At 45.1% G+C, this 25,618-nt stretch overlaps 1 protein-coding gene across 4 annotated transcripts in view; it reads left to right on the top strand.

The window, feature by feature from the left end:
- Nucleotides 1-25,618, top strand: part of Ptp36E (protein tyrosine phosphatase 36E) — a 154,799-nt gene that overhangs the window by 109,129 nt on the left and 20,052 nt on the right. For all 4 annotated transcript variants that reach the window (XM_089549712.1, XM_089549705.1, XM_089549729.1 and 1 more), the window contains exons 4-7: nucleotides 15,867-15,954; nucleotides 19,567-19,643; nucleotides 20,711-20,747; nucleotides 25,118-25,215. In XM_089549712.1, coding sequence (XP_089405838.1) covers nucleotides 15,867-15,954; nucleotides 19,567-19,643; nucleotides 20,711-20,747; nucleotides 25,118-25,215 — 300 coding nt within the window. The remainder of the gene's footprint in view (nucleotides 1-15,866; nucleotides 15,955-19,566; nucleotides 19,644-20,710; nucleotides 20,748-25,117; nucleotides 25,216-25,618) is intronic.

Genomic DNA, 25,618 nt, shown 5'->3' with positions numbered 1-25,618 from the left:
AAAAACACGGACGCGGCCTAACCGGGCGTCGAGCACAAACCTTGTGAGACCTCTGCCTTAACCGATCGCTTGCGCTCGGCTTCTTACCTCCTTTCTTCCTTTCTTTCACTCTTACTACCTTATTTCTTTTCCGACTTTTTATTCTTCCTTTTTCTTTCCTTACTTTATATTGTTTTTCTTATCTTTGTTATGATTATTCCTTTCTTCCTCTTCATTTGTTTGTGTGTCTTTCTATCACGCTGGACCCATTTTTTCCTTCTTTTCACATCTCTTCATACGTTTCTTGTTTTCTCCCTTCCTCTTCTTCTTTCCTCCTTTCTTTCATCAGTTTGATTTCATCCTTCGTTATTTTCTTTTTAAAATTATTCGTTTCCTTTCCTTGCCTTTCTTTCATCCTTCCTTCCTTCATTCTTTTCCTTTCACTTCTTTTTTACATTTTTATCTTTCTTTCTTCTCTTCTTTATTTCCTTCTTCCTTTCTTTTTTCTGCCGCCGCGGTGGCTCAGCGGTTATGGTGCTCGGCTGCTGACCCAAAAGACGCGGGTTCGATCCCGGCCGCGGCGGCTAGAATTTCTTTGTAGGAGAAATTCTAGAGGCCCGTGTACTGTGCGATGTCAGTGCACGTTAAAGAACCCCAGGTGGTCGAAATTTCCGGAGCCCTTCACTACGGCGTCTCTCATAGCCTCAGTCACTTTGGGACGTTAAACCCCGTAAACCAAACCAACCTTTCTTTTTTCTTTCTTTCTTCCTTCCTTCCTGCCTTTATTCTGTCCTTTCTCTTCTTTCTTTTCCTTTCTATCTTTCTTCCTTTCTTTTTTCTCTTCCTTGTTCTTCTCATGGTTTTTTCTTCCTCTGTCTTCTTCTTCGTTCCTTTCTTTATCTCCCGTCTTTATTTCCTCCCTTCTGTTCGTCATACCTTTTCTCTCTCTTCCTTTCGTTTTTCCCTTCTTTACTTCTCTCTTCTTTCTTTTGTCTCGCGTCATTCCCGCGTTCCATGTTTCCCGCCTTAGAACAGCAAACCTCATACATGCGATGTTTACGTCTCGCATGCTTAGCCGAACTTCCGCTGCAGTGCGAGTCACAGAGGCGCCTTGTTTACTCGTGAGCATTCCTTCGCCGAGCCCGGGGGCCTGCCTCGGTCCTTGTTGCAGCCCGTTTTTACGGAGACAGCCCCCATCACTTGTCTTCATAAAAACCGCAATCTTTTGGGCATGCCTTCTTTTATTATATTTATTTTTTTCCTTAGCTTGAAAATGTGTTCTCCTTGTTAGCATTCTCTTTGAACACTCCTCCTAACGAGTAGCCTTTGTTTATATTAGAACTTTCCTGCAAAAAAAAACAACAAAAAAACAACGCAGGCATCTGCTTAACTTTCCTGTGTCAGCCGGTGGCTTAAGTACATAGCTTTGACCCAGCTTCGAGGTGATGAGAGCGGAGGTGCTTACATCGTCAGCAGTGTAATTCCTGAAGAAACTGACGTTCATAAATGGCTCAGAAAGTCGTAAGAGCGGAAAATGTAAGCAGGATTTGAACATTAAAGGTGGGCTTTACGTACTGTGGTTTCAGTGCGCCAAAAAATCCCAAAATGTTGTCATAAAAGCGTGATTTTGCTTCAATTTTCAGTTTCGTCTGTTTATTTTCTAGGTGTAACTGTAATTTGGTGTGCAGTCAGGCCAAACCGCATTCGACAAAGCATACATTAATTCCAAGCAAGATCTGACAACTAGGGGTGCGTGGACGGGTATTTCATTCTTTGAATCAGTGACCTGATGAGCATGCGCTCGTAAAGTAGCAGCAGCGGGATTTTTTTTTCTTTGTAAAAATGACTAATTTAAAGTAAGGAGCAAGGGAGAATGCATTTTAGTTCGGCCACATATAACGGATGGCCACATAATACGTGTTTCGGACATCCATAAGAAATTTTGGCTTAGGATTCTTTATTCATTTCAGTTAAGACTGCTATTCGATATTTGGCCTAACCCTTGAGTGTCTAGTGTCGCGAAATTCGCGATACACCGTTTGCGTGCCGTGCGTTCAATGCTGCATGGAGCTTGCATACAAAATGTGATGTCCACGTGTTCTAGGTAGCCCGTGAATTCTGTGAAAAATGTGTGTCGTCACTGCAAGCAAGCTATGTGAAGATAAAGAGGACGTAAATGCACGACTTCTGGCCAGCGTGCTCATTATTCATTTTCTCTCAACCACTGCGGTAACAATATGCTGGGTAAAATTTTTTACTGTCTCTCGGTCTTCAAGTTGGTTCGAGGCCTTCGAACAGTTAGGACTAGCTGCACAAAGTGTACCAGGCGCTAATTGCTGCTCTGTCACAACACATCTATTTATCGTATCTTGGCGGCCTTAACAAAATTTTTGTACTTGAATGTGGATACAATAGCTACCATATTGTGAAGGTAATGGCGTTTTTTTTTCGGTTGGAACATATTTGGAGGAATAAAGGACTAACACGATGATGTTGAAAGAAAACGTAAATAGCCTAAAATCTGTAAGGTTTTACTCTTTTGTTAGGCGCTTTTACCGCTGTATAATTAGTACTTCTCTATTTCCGTATATTTGCGTCCTGAGAGCAGACATTATAGCAGGAATATTTAGCAATATTTAACGCCGATGAGAGGCGGGAGTTTGCGAAGTTTTGTAGCGAGAGCTACATTACGCGCAAGTCCCGCCGTTTCTCCGTGCCTGCACCGTACCTTCTTGAGCCGTTGCCTAGCAACCATCGCAACTGGCGGCCGCCGCTCGCCGCGCCATCTGGCGTGACATCACAAGAGCAGCTGGTGCCGCGGCGTGCCGGCGAAACCGAGTTGCAACAGCTTTGCGCATGCGCCGTAGGAGGAAAGGGGAGGGGGGGGGTTGGTGCAGCTGTATATATATATATATATATATATATATATATATATATATATATATATATATATATATATAGAAGGCGGCTCGGTGGGGCCGTCGGTAGATATGGATAGTGAGTCGCGGAGGCTGAAAGAAGCCAGACATCAACTACAAGATGAAGAACCGGAAATAAAATAAATGCGTCACACTTTGCTACATAACAAATGTCCCGTCTTTAAGCAAACAAGCGAAGGGGAATGAGGGGCTCGTTATAAATATGAAAGAAGCCAACAGCCACAGAAACCAAGGGGCACAGGGGATTTTTTAATTTATTTATTTATTGTGTAGTGTTGATCAATTTAGAATATTACTGAACATGTTATCGCTTAAAGCTAATTGATTAGAAAAGCAGAAGAAAAAACAACCACTGCCGCCGGTGGGATCCGAACCCACGACCTCCGAATTACGCGTCCGGTGCTCTACCTCTGAGCTACGGCGACGGCTGTCAAATCTTCTGCTTTCGGGGGTATTTATGTTTACAAGTAGCCTAACCTTGAGAATGTTCATCAGCGCCACCCACGTTCATAAGCGGCGGGCGTAGAACGTCCTGAGTTACCGCAGGTGTGACGTAGAACGTCATCGAACGGAGAGGGTGGAAGCTGCGTGAGAACCCTCTTATGCTTCCTATGGCGTCAAGGCTGCCAGAACCGAGGCCCTCGCTAAGCAATTAAGCAAACAAGCGAAGGGGAATGAGGGGCTCGTTATAAATATGAAAGAAGCCAACAGCCACAGAAACCAAGGGGCACAGGGGATTTTTTAATTTATTTATTTATTGTGTAGTGTTGATCAATTTAGAATATTACTGAACATGTTATCGCTTAAAGCTAATTGATTAGAAAAGCAGAAGAAAAAACAACCACTGCCGCCGGTGGGATCCGAACCCACGACCTCCGAATTACGCGTCCGGTGCTCTACCTCTGAGCTACGGCGACGGCTGTCAAATCTTCTGCTTTCGGGGGTATTTATGTTTACAAGTAGCCTAACCTTGAGAGTGTTCATCAGCGCCACCCACGTTCATAAGCGGCGGGCGTAGAACGTCCTGAGTTACCGCAGTTTAAGGTAGTCACAATTCGACGCAACTGGGGGATAACAACCACAGCTAAGCATTGGACGTAGCCGGAGAGAAACCAAGCTAAACGACAAGGAGTAATCAGGTTTAACCGAACTCTCGCTACGTAATATCTTGGCCTAGCTGAGCTATAAGCCACTGCCATTTTTTTTCTTCATGCCATAGGCTTTAGAAGAATGGCCTGAGGGGCGAGTTGGTGCATGATGAAATGAACGGCGGCGCAACAAGAAGAACACAACAAGAGAGGGGACACCACATGCGCACACTACCAACTGTTTATTGCATGGAAAGGTGGCGTATTTAAACACAGCTCAGGCATGACACTCATCGCATTATCGCACAGACCCAACACGTGGAAAAGAAACAGCAACATCAGGATAAAAGACTAGAACCCTTAACCTCTGCAGAAAAAACTAAAAGATTTTGATAACAGAACTTTGAGCAGGCCATCTCGTAGCAAAAGCAGAGTCAACAATCGTAGCAAAAGCAGAGTCAAACAAGAGAAGCAAAAGCAGTAAAAAAAAAAATACAATCGTAGCAAAGGCAGCGTCAAACGTATAAAGCAAAAGCAGTCAGAACCCGAGAAACAACAAAACGAAAAAAAAAAAAAACAAACGGAAAAAAAAAACCAGTAACAAAGTTAACAACCCGCCTAAAACAAACAACAGACGGCCGCTAGAAATGCAGGGCTGAAAAGATGCACAGCACATGGTGTTACAAAAAACTGTCAAGAAAGGACACTTCATTTCTACGGAGGGATACTGAGGAGTCGCTAACACAAGTGCTTCCCTTCTTATTGATCATAAAGGCCTCAAGAATTTCGCGTGCCACCTGATCGCGACTCCTGCCGAGAATCCTTATTCCGTTAAGCACTGGCTCACACTTGCAATCTTTACAATGTAGGGGCAAATTCGACCCTCCTCCGTTTTCTAACGACTTTTCGTGTTCCCGTGTTCTGTCGTTAATGCAGCGACCTGTCTGGCCTATATAGACCCCCCCGCAGGTCAGTGGGATTTCGTACACCACTCCGACGGCACAAGAAACGAAATGCTTGCCGTGCCTCTTTCCGCACATGGCTTTCTTCTCTTCGCTGATCCGCGAGCATAACCCGCTCAGCTTTCTTGGCGCAGAGAAAACGACAGGAACGTCGTACCGGCCAGCAACTTTCTTCAAGTTGTGCGCCACACGGTGTATATAAGGGACCACTTGTGGTCGCTTTGATCCCGGCTTAGCATGGAATTTTTTCTTCTTTCCTTTCATTTTTTGAAGGAGGGTCTCCGCTACGCTACAAACAACAGAACACGGGAAGCCAGCCATTTGAAGCCTTTCGATCTGATTGTTAAAGCTAGCCTCAGCCATGTGAGCACAGGACTTAAGCAATGCGGACTCGAGGCAAAGTGAAGCGATCGCCCTTTTTACTGTCTTAGAGTGCGCTGATCCGTACGGAAGAAGCTCCTTTTTTGCTCGTGGGGAATACATCCAACAAACACGTCCTTCTAAAAACTTGATATTAATATCTAAAAACTGCAAGCTGTTGTTGTCAGGAAGTTCGTGAGTAAAAGCCAGCCCTTTTCCCTGTTGTCTGAAAACGGATAAGATTCTTTCCACTGTGCTGGGGAGCGTCAATGCAGAGTTAGTACTTTTTAGTATTACCAAGAAGTCGTCCACGTATCTAAAAATTCGCAGGACTGGGCCACTGTCAAGGGAAGAAGCTAAAGCACGGTCAATAGTTGATAAAAATATATTACACAATGCAGGGGCGACACAGGAACCGATGCAGATGCCTCTTCTCTGCAAGTACATTTCAGTTTCAAAGGAAACAAACGTAGACCTTAGGTAAAATTCTAGAAGTGATAAAAAATTGTCAACACTTAGTCCAGCTGAGTTCTGAAATGCGATGGCCCCATTAGATTCAATGCACTCCCGTACGGATTTGAAAAGGTCACTATGAGGAACTGAGTAAAATAAATCTTCCACATCAACAGAAAACAAGTATCCAATAGAAGACTGGTCTTTTAAAAAAGCTGTCACATCTGCAGAATTCTTGGTAGCGAAGGGATCGTCTACTTCCAGTCCTTTCAAATGCTTCAGGAGAAATTTGCTCACCTTTTGCTGCCAAGAATCCCGCTCGCTAACAATAGATCTGAAAGGCATGTCTGGCTTATGGGTTTTCACCGTAAAAAAGACATCAAGAGACCCTTTCCTGCAGCGGACATCGAAGCGGTTTTTCTCGAAGCCGATTAACCGAGGAACGATTTTTGTGGCGCCCATAATCCCCGGCCGCTGCTGCAGTTAGCTTGAGTGGTCTTAAATCTGCCCCCCAAATAGATCCTTAATGAGACCCGAGGGGCTTACGACGTTAATTAGTTCCTTAAGCACCGGCTCGGCCAGGGCACTTTGGGGCCTCGGTTCTACTTTCGAACCTACGTGATTGGCTCGAAATTGGAGGCGCGCCTCGAGCGAGCTTTCGGGATATCGGCCTTTCTTCAATGTCTTGCTCAGATGTTTCGGAATGGAGCCTGTGGGTGCCTGCTTCAGAGGAGGGGACATTTAATCAAAAATATTTAAGTACCGGTAGCTTACAGTGCATAGCTGGGCTACATGTTATATGTCATACGTTACTTGTGTGTTTTGTTCGTTATGTCATATGATATGTTATGCTAAGTTATGTTACGTTTTATGCGGATGATTTCAGCGCAATAAGTACACACAGGAAAAATCACCATCGGAAAAACGCTGTCTCGCAACAAGATGTTTTTGTCGTTAGAAGGAACAATTTTATGGGGGCCACAAAGAACGCGTCATTTGTCGTCTCTTTTTTCTTCCTAATTCAAAGTTGCACAGGGAACTTTAGTTTCTGTACGTGTAAAATTACTTTCTTTGTCAATTTAAACCTTTGATTGTTTGACAGTTAATCTTCTGTGGTGTTCCTTCCCGTGTGCACTCCTCTGTCCGCGCTGATATGTCCCAAAAGGGGCATACCAGTTTTTCTGATTACTGAGCAGCTTACCCAAATTCACTTGACCACAGGTGGATTTGCTCGCCGCGGTGGCTCAGTGGTTACGGCGCTCGGCTGCTGACCCGAAAGACGCGGGTCCGATCCCGGCCGTGGCGGTCGCATTTCGATGGAGGCGAAGTTCTAGAGGCCTGTTTTCCGGAGCCCTTCACTACGGCGTCTCTCATAGCCTGAGTCACTTTGGGACGTTAAACCCCAACTAAACCAAACCATAAACCACAGGTGGATTTAAATGAATCCACCCTGTTGATGCATCAAGTTATACTGTTCATACTGTTCATCAAGTTATCAAGTTATACTGTAAAATCGTACACCGGTTGTTCATGGCTCCTCATCTACTTTCTCTAACGCGTCGTTAAACTTACTCGTGAGTGACTGCGTAGATTTATACCAGTGACGGCATGGTTTGAAGTGAAGTCTTTAGCTTCCAAGCGGTTCTGTTTCCCTGAAGATCTCACGGCCGGCACCATCGAACTACTGCGACATCTTCCAGGAGCACCCTTCAGCAGCACAGTTCGTCTTCAAGCTTAAACAGTGGGCTCGGAACGACAGCAGCCAGTAGCACGGCTGTTCGAAGCCTCATCTATGTAGAGGCTCAATTTCCAGCGCCATAAGTAATACTGATATAGTTGATAAAAATAGCTATATAACGAAGTATTTTGCTGCGGCTTATTAGTCTGCGACATTGAAAATAGTTCGTTGCGACATTGTTTGCTGCGGCATATTGTTCTGCAGCATAGTTTCCTCTGACACAGTTTATTTCGGCATATTTTCAGCGACGCAGTTTATGGCGGCAAAGCCTGAAGCGGCACAGGCTCATCACTATGGCGAAGGCCAGCTTTCTTGAACATCACCTCGACTTGAATTTGTGATGAAGCTGGGGAACATTGTGAGAACTGTTATGAACATATTTATAGGAATGGCCTAATCTTAAGATGCATAGCAGAATGGTGCCTTTAAAGTATGTATTGCACTCGCACAGAGTAGTGAATGCCATAGACAACCAGTGATATGCCTTTTTCACAGTAACTTGCACAAAACTATACTACCGTTCTGAGGAGTGTAATAAACGACAAAAACTGCAGAAAGATCCCTGACAGAGGGCGGTATATGCCCCAAGGAGGCATATGCGGATGTATTGATACTTATGATTAAATCTTACGATGTGCGAAATAATTACGTTCATAAAGAACTTGCCGTTGAAAAGCACGCGCTTATCCAGAATATCCGGGTATGCTGCAGCGGCAAATCTTTCGGGAGAATGGTTTTCGGCGGGGCTTTCTGTTCCACCGTTTGAAGCGTCAGAGCAACACAGCTGAGCAACATTGCGAACGGCAATGTTTACCAACATGTTTCTCCAGCATCCCCAGGCGACGTTTCCAAATAGTGCCGTCATTACTGAAAAAGCACGTTTTGCGGCTTGTGTCGAATGCGCCCCCGCATGCCCTGTTAGGGTACGAAATAATAATAATAAAAAAAGACAATCGTGCCTGTACTCCGAAGCACGATCTCCGCCGCGTCGCCAGTTCATGATTGATTGGACGCCATTGAAACTCGGGTGATTCTGGGGCTTTGTCTTCGAGGATTCTGGCTGCCATGATTTCGTGCTGACTGCTACCCAAACACAAAACATAACATAACCACGCAAAAAACAGATACATGAGCGAATAAAGCAAAACATTACAATCCAGGAACATTGGTCTCAATCTTCTTCGACTACGCAGCGAATCGGTCAGTTTTCCCAACAAACTTGTCCCTTCTATGACGCACACCACCAAACAAGCAGGGTATGGGTAGACCTGTTCATCTCGCTCGGAAAAAAACCGATCTCGTTCTCCCCTGAAGCGAACAATGAGGGAAAAAAGAAGAAATGTACATGCGCTATCCAGCCCACTCACTCGGCTCTCGCACTTCTGATAACTCAATTTCCGGCAGGGACACACGACCACAGCGCACACCTACTATGTGTGTGCTCTGATCTCGCGCTTTATTCTTTCTATCTCCTTTCGTTCGCAGTGTCCACTTTCATGCCTCACGCTCGCAGTAGACCAACGAACACATAGTTCTTTCCTTTTCACCGTTGTTGCATGTATGATAAGTCTCGCAAACCCCGTTCCTGTCCCGGTATTTCGAGCTCCGAAAAAAATGATAAATGTCCGGTTGCGGTTTCGTCAACTCGACAAAACTCTGGCGAGTGTCGTCAAAATCGAATTTTCCTACACCGAGTACGCAATGAGAAAGTTGTAAGGAAGGAGTCTTTTTTTTTTTTGGCGTTTCGTCCTCTATTCTGGGTGGACTTTGAGGCAGGGATGTAGGAATGCTATTGCGATGTTCATTCTCGCGAACACGTTCCCCTCTCGAAGGCGACATGCAAGAAGCGGATAGCCGGGAAAAGCCGTACAAATCAATCCCGTTAGCGCGGTTCTACTGCCGGCAGTGACGCGCTGCTCTGATTGGATTAGGGCTTGTGTGTGTACAGGGGAAAGCCAATCCTCTCAGACTTGTCCCAAGTCCAGCGCGCTGTTGATGGCGGGATTCCTGTCGCCGGCTAGACTTCCCGCCATTGAGTTACGTACTCCAGTGTACTATTCTGAGCAATGGAAGAGTGTCGAAAGTATTAAGCATGTTATGGGCAGAGAACGTGTTCCGGAGTACACCTGGGAATCATAGTATTAGGACATCTATAACTGCACTTCGAGACACCCGCCATGGAAGCTGAGTGGTTACGGCGCTCGGCTGCTGGCCCGAAAGACGCGGGCTCAACCCCCGGCCGCGGAGGTCGTATCTCGATGGAGGCGAATTTGTAGAGGCCCGTGTGCTGTGCGATGTCAGTGCACGTTAAAGAACCCCAGGTGGTCGAAGTTTCCGGAGCCCTTCACTACGACGTCCCTCATAGCCTGAGTCGCTTTGGGGCGTAAAACCCCAACAAACAAACAAGCAAGCACTTCGAGACCTAATCCGAACCCTAACACTATTAGGTGTTATCCCTCGAGTATGTAGACCTACAGTTCGCGAACCAGTTGTTCTATATACACTGTTCAGGGCGTCTTACGTTCGAACATGAATTCCGTTACAGTTGCTCAGAGTAGCCGACATACAAAGGGAAACCACTGATTTTTCTTTAAAGAATGAATTCGTGTTCTGTTTCGGCCGAAATTTGCGGCGGTATATCGACGGCCATAGGCGGCAGAATGCGTTTTATACAAAATTAATGCTGGTGTAGGGTTACAGAAATTTGTCTGCGTTCTGAGCATTGTGTGCCATAGCAACAAGAATGATTCACTTGTCTGTTTGTAATTCGATGTACACATACACGGATTTTTTTCGCTTTTTTAACTCCTACACACATCACTTCAGTCGTAGGCAGAAGTAAATGGAGCTTGTTCCGACGTCCTAACGCTATCCATGCGTTGGATACTTCGGGCACATGCGCAAAAAGTATTCTGGGTGTCTTCTCGACGGACACATTAGGCCTTTTAATATTTGTGAAATAGGAAGGAATACGATTAGAAAAGCACGTGCTGGTTTCGTCTAGATGCAGAGAACTTCGGCGCAGCCTTCAATTTTATATATATATATATATATATATATATATATATATATATATATATATATATAGCACACAAGGGAAGGGGATGAGGGGCTCGTTATAAATATGACAGGAGCCAACAGCCACAGAAACCAAGGGGCACAGGGGATTTTTTAAAGTTATTTTTATTTTGTGGTGTTGATCAATTTAGAATATTACTGAATATGTTATCGTTTAAAGATAACTGATTAGAAAAAATATATATATATATATATATATATATATATATTCGGCAATTGTGCAATGATGCAGAGATTTGCAAATGGGGCTGGGAATGTAGATGGGGATTCAGACAGCTTCTCTGACTGTACGTAGCAACCTTATTCGAATTCGATCGCAGTGTTATTCACATGGTAATGCGCAGCTAAGCCCCTTGCTTCTCCAGCGTACCAAACTATACTGTCCACTCGTTTGATTGTCATAGTAAAAGGGCGGCAGGGCACCACGGAACATGCGATCACTCACCTGGCCCTCTTGCGATGTCAGGGGGTACCGTGTTTCTCCAGGCTCTAGCCGCAAGGACAGGCAGAGAAAGAGAGAGAGAAAGAAGTCCCACCTCCGGCGTACAGCTACCACATGCAGTCTAAGCCGACTGCTTCGGGCGTCAGTTATAAAGCACATTTTAGGAACCGCACTCCAATGTTTGAAGAAAGATTTGAACTAACCCGAATAGACTAGACGCGATGTTTCCTCCCGAATTCAGATTAAAAACTCTTGTCTTGTTTTATGCATTGAAGACGGAGTACATGAAGCAGGCAGGAGGGCTATTTTGGGAAGCACATTTCCTTCGCTTATTGGCTGCAAGTTTTATCGTGCGCAGTCCCCAAAAAGAGGGAAGACTTTGTTCAAAGTGAATGCCGTTGATATACTCTCCTCATAAACGAATAAGAACTAGCTGGCCGACCTGAGCGGCGGAAGCTGGTCACGCCCACCAGTGGCTGGGCGTAGCCCCGAACCTGTCAAGCCTATTTATGAAAACTAACCATCAGCCATTCTTCAGTGATATTCCTGCTGGAATATAAGGCCAGCGTCACAGAACACTGAAAACAGTACCAATGCATTCCAGAACACCGTAATTATGGGCAACGAAAACAAAGACGAAGCTGCTCGCAAAGGACCCCGCCATCAAAACTGCAGGATTTTTTTTTTTTTTTCAAAATGTGACGCGTCCAGAAATGGCCAGAAAGTAGGCTTATCAAAAAAGGGATAGGATGGGCAGCTTTCCATCTCACCACTATGCATTTCGCTATTTCTTTACCCATACTTAAAATCTTGAGTTCCTCAAAGACTTCCTCGCCATCTCGAATCCGTCTGCCATCGTCCTCGACTGAACGCCGCGTTTGCAAACAGCTTCCGCTACAGTTAGTTTATCATAATCATCATCAGACTGACTACGCCCACTGCAGGGCAAAAGCTTCTCCCAAGCCTCTCCAATTAACACTGTCCTATGCCAGTTGCGGCCACTGTATCCCCGCAAACTTCTTAATCTCATCCGCGCACCTAACTTTCTGCCGTCCCACTGCTACGCTTGCCTTCTCTTGGAGTCCACTCCGTTACTCTTAAGGACCAGCGGTTCCCTTGCCTTCACATTACATGGCCTGCCTAAGCCCATTTCTTCCTCTTGATTTCGACTAGGATGTCGTTAACCCGCGTTTCTTCCCTCACACACTCCGCCCGCTTCAGCTCTCTTAACGTTACACCCACCATTTTTCTTTCCATTGCTCTCTGCATTGTCGTTAACTTAAACTGATCCCTTTTTGTTAGCCTCCACGTTTTTGCCCCATTGGACTAACAGTCACACTTTAAAACCTTTTTGCGCACTCCTTGATATGTGTCAGCCGTGTGCTTAACTTTTTGTCTGCCACCTGCAGGACATTGGACTTGTTCACTAACTATAAAACTTACATGAGCAAAATGTCGGAGTAGTCGGTACTCCATACCTAGAAGAATAGCGCTGAGAACAAGACGACGGGCGAAAATAAGTACAGGCACAGCAATACCTGGCTTTCACCCAGGAGGCCCGGGTTCGATTCCCGGCGTCGGGCAACGCATGTGTCGGTCCTTACTTTCGTCCGTCGTCTTGTTCCCAACCCCTCCGCGGTGGCTCAGTGGTTATGGCACTCGGCTGCTGGCCTGAAGGACGCGGGTTCGATCCTGGCCGCGGAGGCTAAATTTCGATGGAGGCGAAATTCTATAGGCCCGTGTACTGCGCGATTTCAGGGCACGTTAAAGAATCCCAGGTGGTCGAAATTCCGGAGCTCGTCACCACGGCGTTCCTCATAGCCTAAGTAGCTTTGGGACTTTAAACCCTAATATACCAAATCTTGCTCCCAGCGCTGTTCTTCTAGATATAAAACTTAGCACATTCTCCACTCCTGTACTTTCGCCCCGATTCATTGACCTCATAATTTGATTATTTTTCTCTTTTAATTCACCAGTTCCTTTCTTTATTTTTAGTTACTGTTTTTGACACCTTTCTCTTTGTGCCTTTCTCTTCCGATACCCCTTCCCAGCGCACAACAGTATGTAAGCGATGCTTCCGCACCAGCCAAGTTTTCTGTCTCTCATTAAAGAGCTTCTCTACCAACTATCAATGGGGAGGAAGGGAATAACATCTCCGATTCACTTGCCACGCAGCCACCCTCTCATTTCCCAAAGTGCATTGCGCATCGAGTCGGCAACTATCCTGCTTATTTTAACTAAGCAGCAAGAGGCTTAGCGAGTCCCCCGAGGGAAACTGCATTACACAGCAGCCAGAGGAACTCGTAATGAACACATACCTGAACACTCGCGCACTTTATTCCAGTCTCCCAAAGAAAGACGACGTGTTTTTATTCACTGCTCAGAGCTACTGAAGTGAAACCTCCGTGACAATATGAACCGAAAGTTACGTCAGGGTTTGTTTACTCGCCACTTTTCAATCCCATACTCTTTTGAGTGAAGCCTCTTTTTTTGCCAGAATATTTTTTTTTTCGCCGGGAAACTTTTACACCCACGGGGGTTCACGCTGCTAACCAGTATACTCCAGATAACAGGTATAATTTATGGATGAGGTCGCTGTTGTTGAGCCTCCTTTCCTCGTAGTTAAACGCAACCTCTGGTTAAGGCACACGCGGTTGAACCGACCGGATGCTTATACGCTCATCCCGTACGAGCACCCTGTACAACCGAGTAAGGAGAGGCGAAAGACACAAACAGGCCGTGGTAATCACAGTCGTTAGGGTTAGTCATATTTAGTTTTAGCTTTAATTGGTAGTTCCACCAAACCCAGGGGCTTACAGGGCCCTGTTTAGTGAAGCAAACATACTGAACTCTCTCCCGGGAACTTGGACCAGCTTGGCTGGGAAAGAAGCCACGGAGTCCCGAAACAATAAAAAGGACAAAAGGGGAGAAGGAGGAAGGTCGGGAAGGCGACGCGGTAATGTAATGCGTAATGGTCGCTCATGTTGCACCAACTAGGCAACAACAAAAAAAAAAAAGAGGGATGATCGTTACCAGGAAGCACTGGGGCTACGAGCATTGCCCGTTCGACGTACGCGGAAAGTAAAAGTGCAAAGGGAGAAAGAACAAGGCAGGAAGGGGAGGATGCAAGGAAGAGAACCTAATTCTCTCGGTCATTACCTGCTCAGCGATTCCCTACTTAGCATTATCGATTGACCTTACACCTCTGCCTTCCGCAGCCGTGATGGCTTTTCTGCGCAGGCACACTGTGTCTGTCTTCGCAAAAACAGAACGCCTTTTTTTCCCGTTATATATAGATATCGAACGACATTCCTCAGATATAGACGATACCGGTACGCCATCCGTGAAAACAAAAAGGGATTTTAGGAAGCTTCTTTTTGGAAATAGGACCAATAGGATTCTATTTTCGTCAAGGGAAAAAGAAAGCCGCACGGAAGCACGGGAGTCTGGCAAATGAAATCACCATCCTAACGCTGTGCTGTGCTTGGGATTCTACTTCGGGCCATTGTATGGTCCTGCAGTGCAGATTCTGTTGTATTGGGTTTTCTCTCTTTCTTGTTCGGTCGTCCGATCAATCTGGAGCAGCTATGGAGGGACCGCCACGCTCTTCTAAGAAAAGGCTCATTTGTGATTCAGAGCTCTCGACGGCTTATACCGAACCGGCTTCAGGGTCTGTGTGGGCGCCGCGGGGAGGCTTTATCATACAAATGGAGCGGCGGTTCGAGAAAATCCCTCATTCGATACGTCTTTCGCCCGTCGTGTTTTGGGCGGCAGTGGTTCGGTATTTCATTTAGGCTTTCCTCGCCTTATTCACTTGATAGGCCGATAGATAAGTGAAAAAATGACAGTAAATATCGCATAACTAATCAATAATGCTAGTGCGCTGGTAAAGTTCAGGCAGTGATTGATGAAGTAATTGAACTCACCATGCACTTCTCTTCCTCAGTTTTCTGAAATACTTTATTCTGGTTATTCAGCTTCGCGGTGTTGGCAAAAAGTCAGCGAATAAGAAGCTACCGTTAATAATTAAGGCGAACTTTTCGTGAATAGCATTGGGAAATAGGATCCCAGAAAAAAAATTAGCAGTCCTGTCTTGGCTTCGCGAGGGTTCACTTCTAATTTAACTTTTCTATTTTTTGCTAGAGTCACGTTGCCTACTAGTTGTAATGGCGGTTGATTCGTTAATTAAGCTTGACTAATTGATCCCCGGTGGTCGAAATTATCCGGTGCCCTCCGCTACGGCGTCCCTCATAGCCTGAGTCTCTTAACTGAAACTGAAACTGACTGCCTTTTTTATTGACTGACTTTTTTATTGACTGACTTTTTTATTGACTGACTTTTTTATTGACTGACTGAGTGACTGACTGTTTTATTGACTGACTGACTGACTGACTGACTGTTTTATTGACTGACTGACTGACTTTTTTATTGACTGTTTTATTGACTGACTGATCAATTGATTGATTGACGGACTGAATGACTGACTGATTGATTGATTGACGGACTGAATGACTGACTGATTGATTGATTGACGGACTGAATGACTGACTGATTGATTGACGGACTGAATGACTGACTGATTAATTGCCGGACTGAATGAAGACTGACTGATTAATTGACTGACTGACTTACTGGTAGATTAATTGATTAATTCATTTTTTATTTATTGATTGATTAATGATTTGACTGACTTACTGATTGATTCATTGATTGATTGATTGATTGATTGATTGGTTGATTGATTGATTGATTGATTGATTGATCCATCGAGTTACTAGTCGATAACACTCTCATTTGAATTTTCCCTCTTTCCCCATGTGGTTCCAGCTCGCAACAAAGGGGGAACCCCACTGCATGCGACATGCCAGCAAGCCGGACAACGACAACAAGAACACCTACAAGAAGCTGCTGCCTTGTGAGTGCGGGCATTTCCTCTGCGCATGCGCACTTCACTTTCTCGGTGCCTTTTTTTTTGTCCACACTAATTAACCCGCATATATAATTTCAGCAAGGTGTCCAAGAGCACCACCCATCCTTTTATGAAGTAAATCAATTAATGAAATGATCTCGTAATTTAGACTTCGTTGTAATTGAGCACGAGGAATTTTGAGGCGGCAAAGAATACGTCAAAGTTGTGTTCTTGCCTACTGAATATACGCAGGCAAAATCCGCGGTATCTTAGTAGCTATGAGGTTCTGCTATTGAGTGCGAGGTCGCCTGTTCATGGTTCCTGGCTGTAACAGCCACGTTTTTAAGGAGGCTGAATTCCAGAAATATTTGTATACTGTGACTTCGATGCAATTTAAAGGACCGGGGTACCGGAAATTAATCATAAGTCCTCCTTACAGCGTGTCCTATAACACAGTTGATATTTTACACGTAAAAATGCATTAATTAGTCACATTACTGTTTGCCGTAGCATAACCAGGGACAGAGCGCGCAAATGAAGTTCGGAGCGAAATTTGTGGCGCCTATCCGCGCTTGTTAACCGGTTTGTGACTGGTTTATCATTTATATTGTTTAACGTCCCAAAGCGACTCAGGTTATGAGGGACACCGTAGTGAAGGGCTCCGGAAATTTCGACCACCTGGGGTTCTTTAACGTGCACTGACATCGCACAGCACACGGGCCTCTAGCATTTCGCCTCCTTCGTTAAACGTACACTGGTTAAAATCGCATAAAAGTTAAGTTCATAGCAAAACTAATAATTTCGCTCTTTGTGACTATATTCATGCTTGCTTGACAGCAGAAGACGTATTTATTGCTGCGAAAAGTAGATTAAAATATTGCACATTTCACTCCATTCTAACCGTTGATGTCAACCCCGAAATGAACTCCGTGATCGCCATTTCGAGGTTAATAACGCTGTAGTCTAGCCTCAGCGATCTGAGTGTTTAATCGTTCTTGATGTTATCTCATTTCTCTTGTGAGGGCCAGTGGGTACGATTCACATATTTAATATCATTTCTTTCTATCTTATGAAATCTACGTTTTCAGCAAACGTCGTACATTTGTTGTTAGAACGGTTTGATCTATCAACGCCGGACAGTTTATACTGATTTTTAGTGTTCCTTTAAGAAAGCCAGAGCAGTGACTGCAGCTCGATCACATACAGCAAAGTGACGCCGCTGTGCTTCCCTCTAGCGATGGCATCTTGTGATTTTATTTAGCCTTCGGAACCGTTCAGAACAGAAAGTAAAGACTAACAGATAGCGCGCTGTGTGCGCTATCAAAATACATGCGCTTTCGAGAAGCTTCTAAGTAAATAAACCTCTCCAGTGCACGTAACTCGTCGATATAGCAACAATTTCATGGGGTCACAATTTTTCGGGGCCACATTTTTTTGGGGCCCACAGCGCCGAGGGTAACCGCGTTTTCGAAATTCTAAAAACTGACATGGATATCACTTACGGTGGACTACGCGTCTCTCTGTTATAAAGAAGCCTAACTGTAATAGTTAGAAAGTTATCTATCAATATTAGTTAACCAGCGTGCTAGTTAGCACATCTTAGCTGTATTATGATGTACTACATCACTGACAATGCTATGCCGAAAAAACGCTCTTCTAACTCCAAAAGCCTATTTTTAGAAAGTGTGTAAGCTATTAGGTGAAACACCCTGTAAAAATATATGCATTAATTCAATCCTAACCGGGTAACAGATGGGCATTAATGCAATCCTGACCGGGTAACATGATAGCAGGAAAAACCTTTAATTCAGGAAAAAGATAATTTATGAAAAGATGCGAGAAACTTCTAACCATAAGTTGAATCGCGAAAGAAAATAGCCCGTACATCACAGGCGCCACATTCTTCGTTGACGACCTCAAAATTTTTTTCCCCTTCCACCGGTTTCAGCATGTTCGCGAAAACACAGCATATGCGAAATAAAGTGCGAATGAGAGAATATATGTAAAAAAAAAAAAAAAATCTGAAAGCGGGAGACACTTTGTCTTTTTTGTCCACAAAACCATTTCAAAGTGTCCGACTTCATTCTTTCGGGCATTTTCTGGGGAAAGTTAACGGCCGACGACATCGCAAACGGCGGACAGCGGAGGCAAAGTTCCCATTCGCGAAGTCGTTAGAACTGAACTCGCCGACAAAAAACGAGAACAAAATTGGGAACGAGAGAGCTGTCGGCTGTCGTTGGAACGATGACATTTGCGCACTGTCGTTGCCGGAGGCTTTCGCCGAACAGTGCATTTTATTTTTTCGCCCTATTCTGAAAATGTGCGCAAGCCTGCTTGCCATTGCGTCTGCTGTCGAAGTCAATTCTACCAAAAGCCCGTGTCTGCGAAGGCCATCGGCGCCCGCAGCGCGCTAGTATAAATTAGTGCAAGAAAGAAAAATTCTACCGTGACACTTGCAAATAAACAGCCCTCGACGGAGAGAATCAATGAATTTGCTCTAGATTAGGGCTCACGCACTGACCAGACTCGGGACATGAGCGATCGAAGTTATGAAGTTATGGCTGGCTGGCGGGAAACGAACTTTCCTATTTCGGTTCCCTCGATAAGATATCGTTATTATGAGCTTAAAGTTTCGCTTAACTGTCTGCTTCGCCTCCAGCGGTGCAGTGAAATTGAGAGCGATAGAGACATTTTTAATAACACGAAGTAGTTGTGTTGTTGATGTTCCCAATCGATTTCAATTTTTGTGCGTGAAAGCGTTAAAGCATTGATGGTACGGAGCGTGCTCCCTTGCTGCCTATCTCTCTTCCGATAATGCGACACTATATCCAATGAATTTCATTCGGTCAATTGCCAGTATCAATGCCTTATGTTTTTCCTTGCCTGCACGAAGGCAGCTAACAGTCACTGAACCGAAGAAATCATAGGGCAATGCTTTCTTTAATTTGTGGTGCCGATACTGTAAATTAGTAGTGTGATCATTTCTTAAATTGAAAATTGGCGTTTAGGGAAAGCAAATGGCAGTAATTGTCACTCATATTGGTGGACACTCGAACCGTGCCATAGGAGAAGTGGGGAAGGCGGGAGTGAAAGAAGAAAGAGAGAAAGAGGTGCCGTAGTGGAGGGCTCCGGAATAGTTCCGACCACCTGGGGATCTTTAACGTGCACCGACATCGCACAGCACACGGGCGCCTTTTGCAGCTCGCCTCCATCGAAACGCCGCCGCCGCGGTCGGGTTCGAACTCGGGTACTCCAGCTCAGCAGCCGAGCGCCTTAACTACTGAGCCACCGCGGAGGGTCATTTTTTAAACATGTTCATATTTCTCAGCATTCTCTATCTTGGTAATAACATGATTCACTCCAGCAGTTCACTTCATTATTACATACGTCGTAACGAGCAGCATCATAATTCTCTGCCCTTGACTGCTATATAAGTCCTCGTTTTTATGTTTTTGCACGCTTAAAATCACCTAGAGGAAGTCCTTTATTTGGTAATGAACTCTTTCAAAGAAGTACCTACTCAGTATTCACCTGCCTGCAACTTTCATTTCCTTAATTAAACCTACTACACCTCAGAGTAGATTTAAATCAATCGCATATTTTTTCGTCTCATTCCAGATGACTACAACCGCGTTGTCTTGGATACGCTACCCGACATTCCTGACTCCGATTACATCAATGCCACGCACATAGACGTAAGTTTTCTTTATGCTTCATTTACTAAGGTTATACTGCGAAAACGGCCGCTTTGTGGGAAAAGCTGCGTGCAGTTTTGTTCTGAACAACCCGTCTGTATAAGGCTCGCGAAGATTTATAAAAAGTAGTGATTAATTACTCACTGGCGTCCACCAAGCGCAGCTGTAGGGCTACAAATGAAGTTTCTGAAAAAGCTGTATTGCTTTCCTTTGTAGCGTTATGGCTGCGCTTGCGTAGATGCCAATGAGTAATTACTCCCTTATTACAAATGTTCTCCACCTTGGCGGATTCCCCCAAAACATTTCACCAACGAAATAATGATGTCGGTATCTACAGTACTCGGTTTATCAATTTGTCAAAAAATGGAACATGCACGTGAATTGGACACATTCGGATAATTGTAACATCGCCCATTTGAATAATTTTCATGCGGAAGGGCCTGCTACCCTACATTCATGAAGCGACTGAATGGTTTGCCAAATCTGCATGATTTTATTGCAAAACATTTAATTACCAAAGTGTAATCGCGCCAAAATTCCGCAGAGGTCCAAATTGTTGACTGGGATATTGTTGACGTTTCAAAGGCAGCTTCTGATCGGTAAAAACTAAGAAAGTAACTGTGGGAAAAAATAGCTAGAACATTAGAGCAGACGGTTTTGCGGGAAGCCAGTGCAAAGTTAAAAATATTTCCCGCGGAGAATTTAGGCATACATTTTTTGTACCACTCAAGATTCACCTTGTCTTGCTTAAGAGGTTTGATCACTTGCGCAGGCAAGTTTTAGACGTGCATTTGTGCTTTTTTTCTACTTCTCATTTTTACTCATAACATCGTTACATTTGCTGTTTTGGCTGACTGGAGACCACCGTTAATTTTTTTTTTCATTTCAATAAGAGCCCGAAAATCCTCACTCCTTTTATTGCTTTTTTCTGTGTTAAAACTGTGCCGAAAACTATGGTTGAAGTACAGTAAAAAGAATATCTATCGCAGTATTCATCCCCCGTGAAGACTTAAAATGATTTCTAGTCAAGTGATTACGCTTTCTTTTTCCCGCCATTTTTTTTTCAGAGCATTCTCAAGCCGAACGCCTACATTGCGGCGCAAGGTAAGAAACTTTGCTGTCTCCTTTTGTGCGTGTTTATTCTTCGAACAGAACGACCTACGTCGTTAGCGGCAGCCCTTTCTCGTATAATAGGTTCTCAGGGTGATCCGAGAAATGGCAGGGTAGAGCAGCTGACCCTACAGCTGCATTTTGAAGACAGCGAAGCACTCAACGCATCGCTTGCTGTTTCGTTGAGCATTTTTAAGAACGTAGCCAGACAGAAATCATTAAAGGTGTGGACGGGCGAGGGTGGGTGAGGAAGTGTTCATTCCTTGTTGTCAGCTTGTTGCTTGTGCTGTTGCGTTAGAGCTTGCATTAGGGGGATTGAAACTGTCGTGGGCGTAACATACAAGGCCGTATATTGTGCCCTCGTCACCCGCTTCTCCCTCCCCCCTCCCCCCCCCCCCCCCTTACTCTCCTCTCCTTTCTAAGGTTAGATAGGCGTCGTGCACTCTCGGGAAGTACTATTTTGGGCTTTGAAGGAAGCTCTGTCAGTGACTATGCAGGGCAGAGGATGTGCAGGGCAGAGGATGTGCAGGGCAGAGGATGTGCAGGGCAGAGGATGTGCAGGGCAGAGGATGTGCAGGGCAGAGGATGTGCAGGGCAGCTAAGGGAACGCTGGTAATAAACTATATGCAGCAACAAAAGAGAAGCTCAGTTCTAAATAACGCAAAGAGACTGACTGTGGAGAAAGGTAGTGGTGAAGGAAAGGTTCATGCCATCTCAGTGTATGGGCAACTCGAGACACGGCAGAATGTAAAGATTTGGAAATTTACAATAAAAACCGCCATGGCTTTATAATCTGCATTAATGCTATCAGCTCGAGCATTCTTCCAACGCTACACTTTCAGAACTTGAACGTGACATTTATGTTTCATTAAAAACAGAATGAACGAACGAACAGATGACTTTCTGCGCATGATAGCATCGGTGATCAGGCGAGATAATGGAGAACCCCTCAGGAGATTAGTACTTCCGTATGATGTTGATCTAGATGTTCAGTGCTTTAGTAACTGAGTGAGAAAGGCAGTGAGTGAGTTAGCAGTACAGTAAACCAGTACTAATTTTCGCCATTTTGACTTGTCAGCAATACAGCTGGAAAGGAGTCGTAATGTCCGTATTAATTGCTTGATGCTTGCTCCGTTCGCCTGGGCGAGAAACAAGCGAGGAAAATGTAAACTACTGCAATACACTGGCCCGGTCAAATCGAGCCACTGTTGTACACCACGGTAGGCTTCGAAGCTAAGGGCATTGCTTTCTTAAGAAAAACTTTGCCATGCCACGGCTGTTCAACATATTATCTTTCTTTTCGTGGAGATCTGTCTGCACTGGTCGCTGCGCGGGTGCAAGGGAAGGTTGCTCAACTTTTTTTAAGCCGCGCAGAAGTGTTCAACTGGCAACATCTGCGATTAGAAGCTGGTCCAATGCATGCCTTCTTCCGTTATTTTCTTCGGTATAATATGCGCTTGTCACAAAGGAGGAGGAGAGGAGACTTTAATGAATAATGGAGAGGTCTGCCTGGTTATGGGCCTGGCATGCTACTCCAGATGAGGGTGAAAGGAGAGGGTAAAAAAGAGAGAGAAAAAAAGTGGCATCAAACATACTCAACACTCACGCACTCACAAACACAGATGATTGTCAAAGTATGTCCACTAAACCCGTGTCCCTTAGAAAAACTAAGAATGCTTTTGTCGCTCGCTCAGCCGAAGTCACATTAGTCCAGGGTCCAAGGACATGCTCTAGGTGCACGGGGCTGTCCTGAAGGAGTCCTGAAGCACTTAACAGTGCCTTGCGATGGGTATTAAAGATTTGGCAGTGGCAGATCAAGAGTTGAAGGTTCTCGCGCACACCCCATGTCGGGCACAGAGGGCTACCTGATACACCAATTTTATAGAGATAGAATTTAGTAAAGGCAACGTCCAGACGAATTCGGTGCAGGCAATTACTGTCACGTCTATCTAAATTGCGTGGCATGCGGAATTCACAAGTGGGGTCGATGCGAAGGAGGGGTCTGTATTGACGCCGCGGATCACACGACAAAGAGCGTTGCAACTGCCAGGCTTTAGTAGCGAGAAGTCTCGCGCCATTACTACGAGAAAAGGGTATGGGTAGGAACAAGGAGGTGTCGCCATGCGCCGACCTTGCTGCACCGTGAGCACGGTCGTTGCCTGCGAGGCCGCAGTGACCGGGTAACCACTGAAGCACAACACGGTGACGTAGCTCACAGGCCTCGGTGTGTAACCTGTTCAAGTCATCGACATTCGCACAATATAACGGGCGATTTCAATGCACACCATCCTGCTTGGGGAGGCACCAGATCAACAACCAGAGGACAACAGTTATTTGATTTTGCACAAAGTATTAATGCAAAATCATTAGGAGCGTCATAGTGTCTGGCTGAAGCCTCTACCTGCCAACTGTGGCAGCTGGTATTTAGGGGGATTTTAATCTCTCCACCTTCCAACCATACCCTCTCTTTCAGCCCCTCTCTACTTGTAGGGGAGAGGAGAAAGACGATGAATTAGCAAGGCTACGTGCAAAATTAAGTGTCTCCCGAAGAACACTGTGCAAAGATGAGCCTTGCGGCACCTATTCCTTCCCCGCGTTGCTAGGGAAGAGCAACCTTAGTCGCAGAAGCTCCACCCTCGGCTGAATTTGAAAGAGTTACCTGCCGGTGCAGTGGCGCATCGCTTAACCACTGCACCACTGTGTCGGTTGTGACCGGAGTACTCGCCGCGACCTGCCAATGTGAACGTAATTACTATAGCCGGAGCTAACCAACAACCGGAATCGGCCGAGGTGAGGAGAGACCACGTTTTGGCACAGAATCAGAATTAGAATAGATTGGTGAATGAAAATGAAATACTCTCTCGCATTTCCTCTGTATCAATTGAATTGCTTGCCTCTCAGTGTTTTTTATTTATTTAACAGTTACGAAGCAGAACGATGACGTTCTACACCGTTAAAACAGAGACGACTCGAAGAGCAGGGACGTCGCAATAGCTGTCTTGCGGTGCGTTTGTACTTCGTGTCGTTCCTAGTCTCTGCGTTATGGGATATTCGTCACGGATACCTAACTAGCCCGCACCCTTGCCCTTGGGGACAGAAAAATCTTGTGAGCCTCTCACGACACTGATGACGTTCCTAGGCCTTATGAGGCATTGATTTAGGAATAACAGGTATTGCAAAAATAGGCTGGCGGTATAGCACTGCTAAAGACGAAATACTGTGCGAAAACAATTTTTTGCAGATGGACACAACCGCCACGTACCTATAAGCGCGATTGAGGTGGCCACTGACCCATGAAGCCAGTTGTGCGCGTCTTCAACTTTTTCATCTTCAATGCCAATTTCTGTAATGAACGCCAGTGGCCTATGCTCCGGTGCCGCGTTTCTGCAGCAATGTTTTCAGCGCGAACATGTATTGCTCTAGTTCCGCACTTCTAACGCAACTTACCACGCCAATGCATGCAGCGCATCTCTGTCACTATCGCCACATAGCTCAAAGCGTGAATGTTAGTTTGATAGTAGTATTAGTTGATGAAGAAGACAGTTGGCAATGCAGATGTGCAGTTCGAGGCAATGTGAGGTGTCCATGACCCTTTTGCGCTGCAGGATACCGCGGCTAAATCTTTATTTATGCCGATCGGGGCTTTCGATATCCAACCTTTGTGAGTCTTGTGGCGAAATTGAGTCTATAGAACATTTTTTCCTCTCCTGCCGACGGCTCGCTGCTCTCCGTAGAATTTACTTGGAGATCCCCCTCGCTCGGCTTGGGCTACCTCTATCTATTCCGATTCTCTTATCCTTCGGGGCAAGCGCCAAGGGATATGCCCTGAAACCAGTCTGCGATTCTATTCACGATTAAATAATTTCATCTGGTAGATTCCTCTGCTATAATGTGAATTCACAACTTTTCCTTCTCTGTTTTTTTTTGTTTTGTTTTGTACAAATTTTAGCTCTGCGTCCCAAATTTTAAATATATTCCATTCCTTGTACATGTGTGCGCTTGTATCCGCTATGCACCCTGGCCAATCCCCCGCCGTGGGTACGTGCCATTAAGACTGAGGACATCATCATCATCATAGCGCAAGAGTATGCAGCTGTTTAACACGAGACATCTTCGGCTGTGGCAATAGCCCCCATGTATATGTAACCTAGTGCTCTCACGCAGTGGCCAGCGAAGCTGACCGAAGCCGCGGGATCGAATCCCAGTCGCGGATATTTATTTGATTTATTTTGCTTCTGTCTTTCACTTGCCACAAACCCCCAAATACCGCAAGATGTTGCTCGGGGTTTACCCTTCAGAGTAGTAGTTTCGCACTAAAGAAGAGCTACCAGCCTATTATAACAGTTTTTCTACCATCATCGCAGGTCCAAACGAGGACACAATCAGCGACTTCTGGCGGATGGTCTGGGAGAAAAAGTGCTATGTGGTCGTCATGCTCACCAAGGTGTTCGACTTTATACGGGTGAGTTTCGGAAGAAAGGACTAGCCATTTTCAGTCACGTGCATTGAATTACATGTCGCCTGCGATTTATCTTTCATTGATGAGTGTGGCCCGATGTTAGAACACCAAGGCTCACAAGCCATTTAGTTTTTAAAAGGTAACAAAGTTTGGTTCGAGATTTAGGGTTCATATGAAAACTATTTCCGCGTTCTGTGAGCGAGTCGTACGAAAATTTTCGGTTTCATCCTGGTTACCTGCTGGTAAAAGATGATTATTCAGAAGTGATTTTGGTTTCTAAACGCCGAAACAACCGCATGTGCCATGAAGCATAATTTCGTGAATGGCTTCGTGGTAAAGAGAGGGAGGAGGTCCCTTAGCGTTACTGTCGAACAAGGCAGCAGTTCCAGCAACCAGCCCTGCGCTA

This window comes from Amblyomma mixtum, chromosome 1 (assembly GCF_055824585.1).
Source record: "Amblyomma mixtum isolate Tamu chromosome 1, ASM5582458v1, whole genome shotgun sequence".
NCBI classification, from domain to species: domain Eukaryota; kingdom Metazoa; phylum Arthropoda; class Arachnida; order Ixodida; family Ixodidae; genus Amblyomma; species Amblyomma mixtum.
The sequence above is the reverse complement of the archived record's forward strand: the minus strand, read 5'-3'. Positions and strand labels throughout refer to the sequence as shown.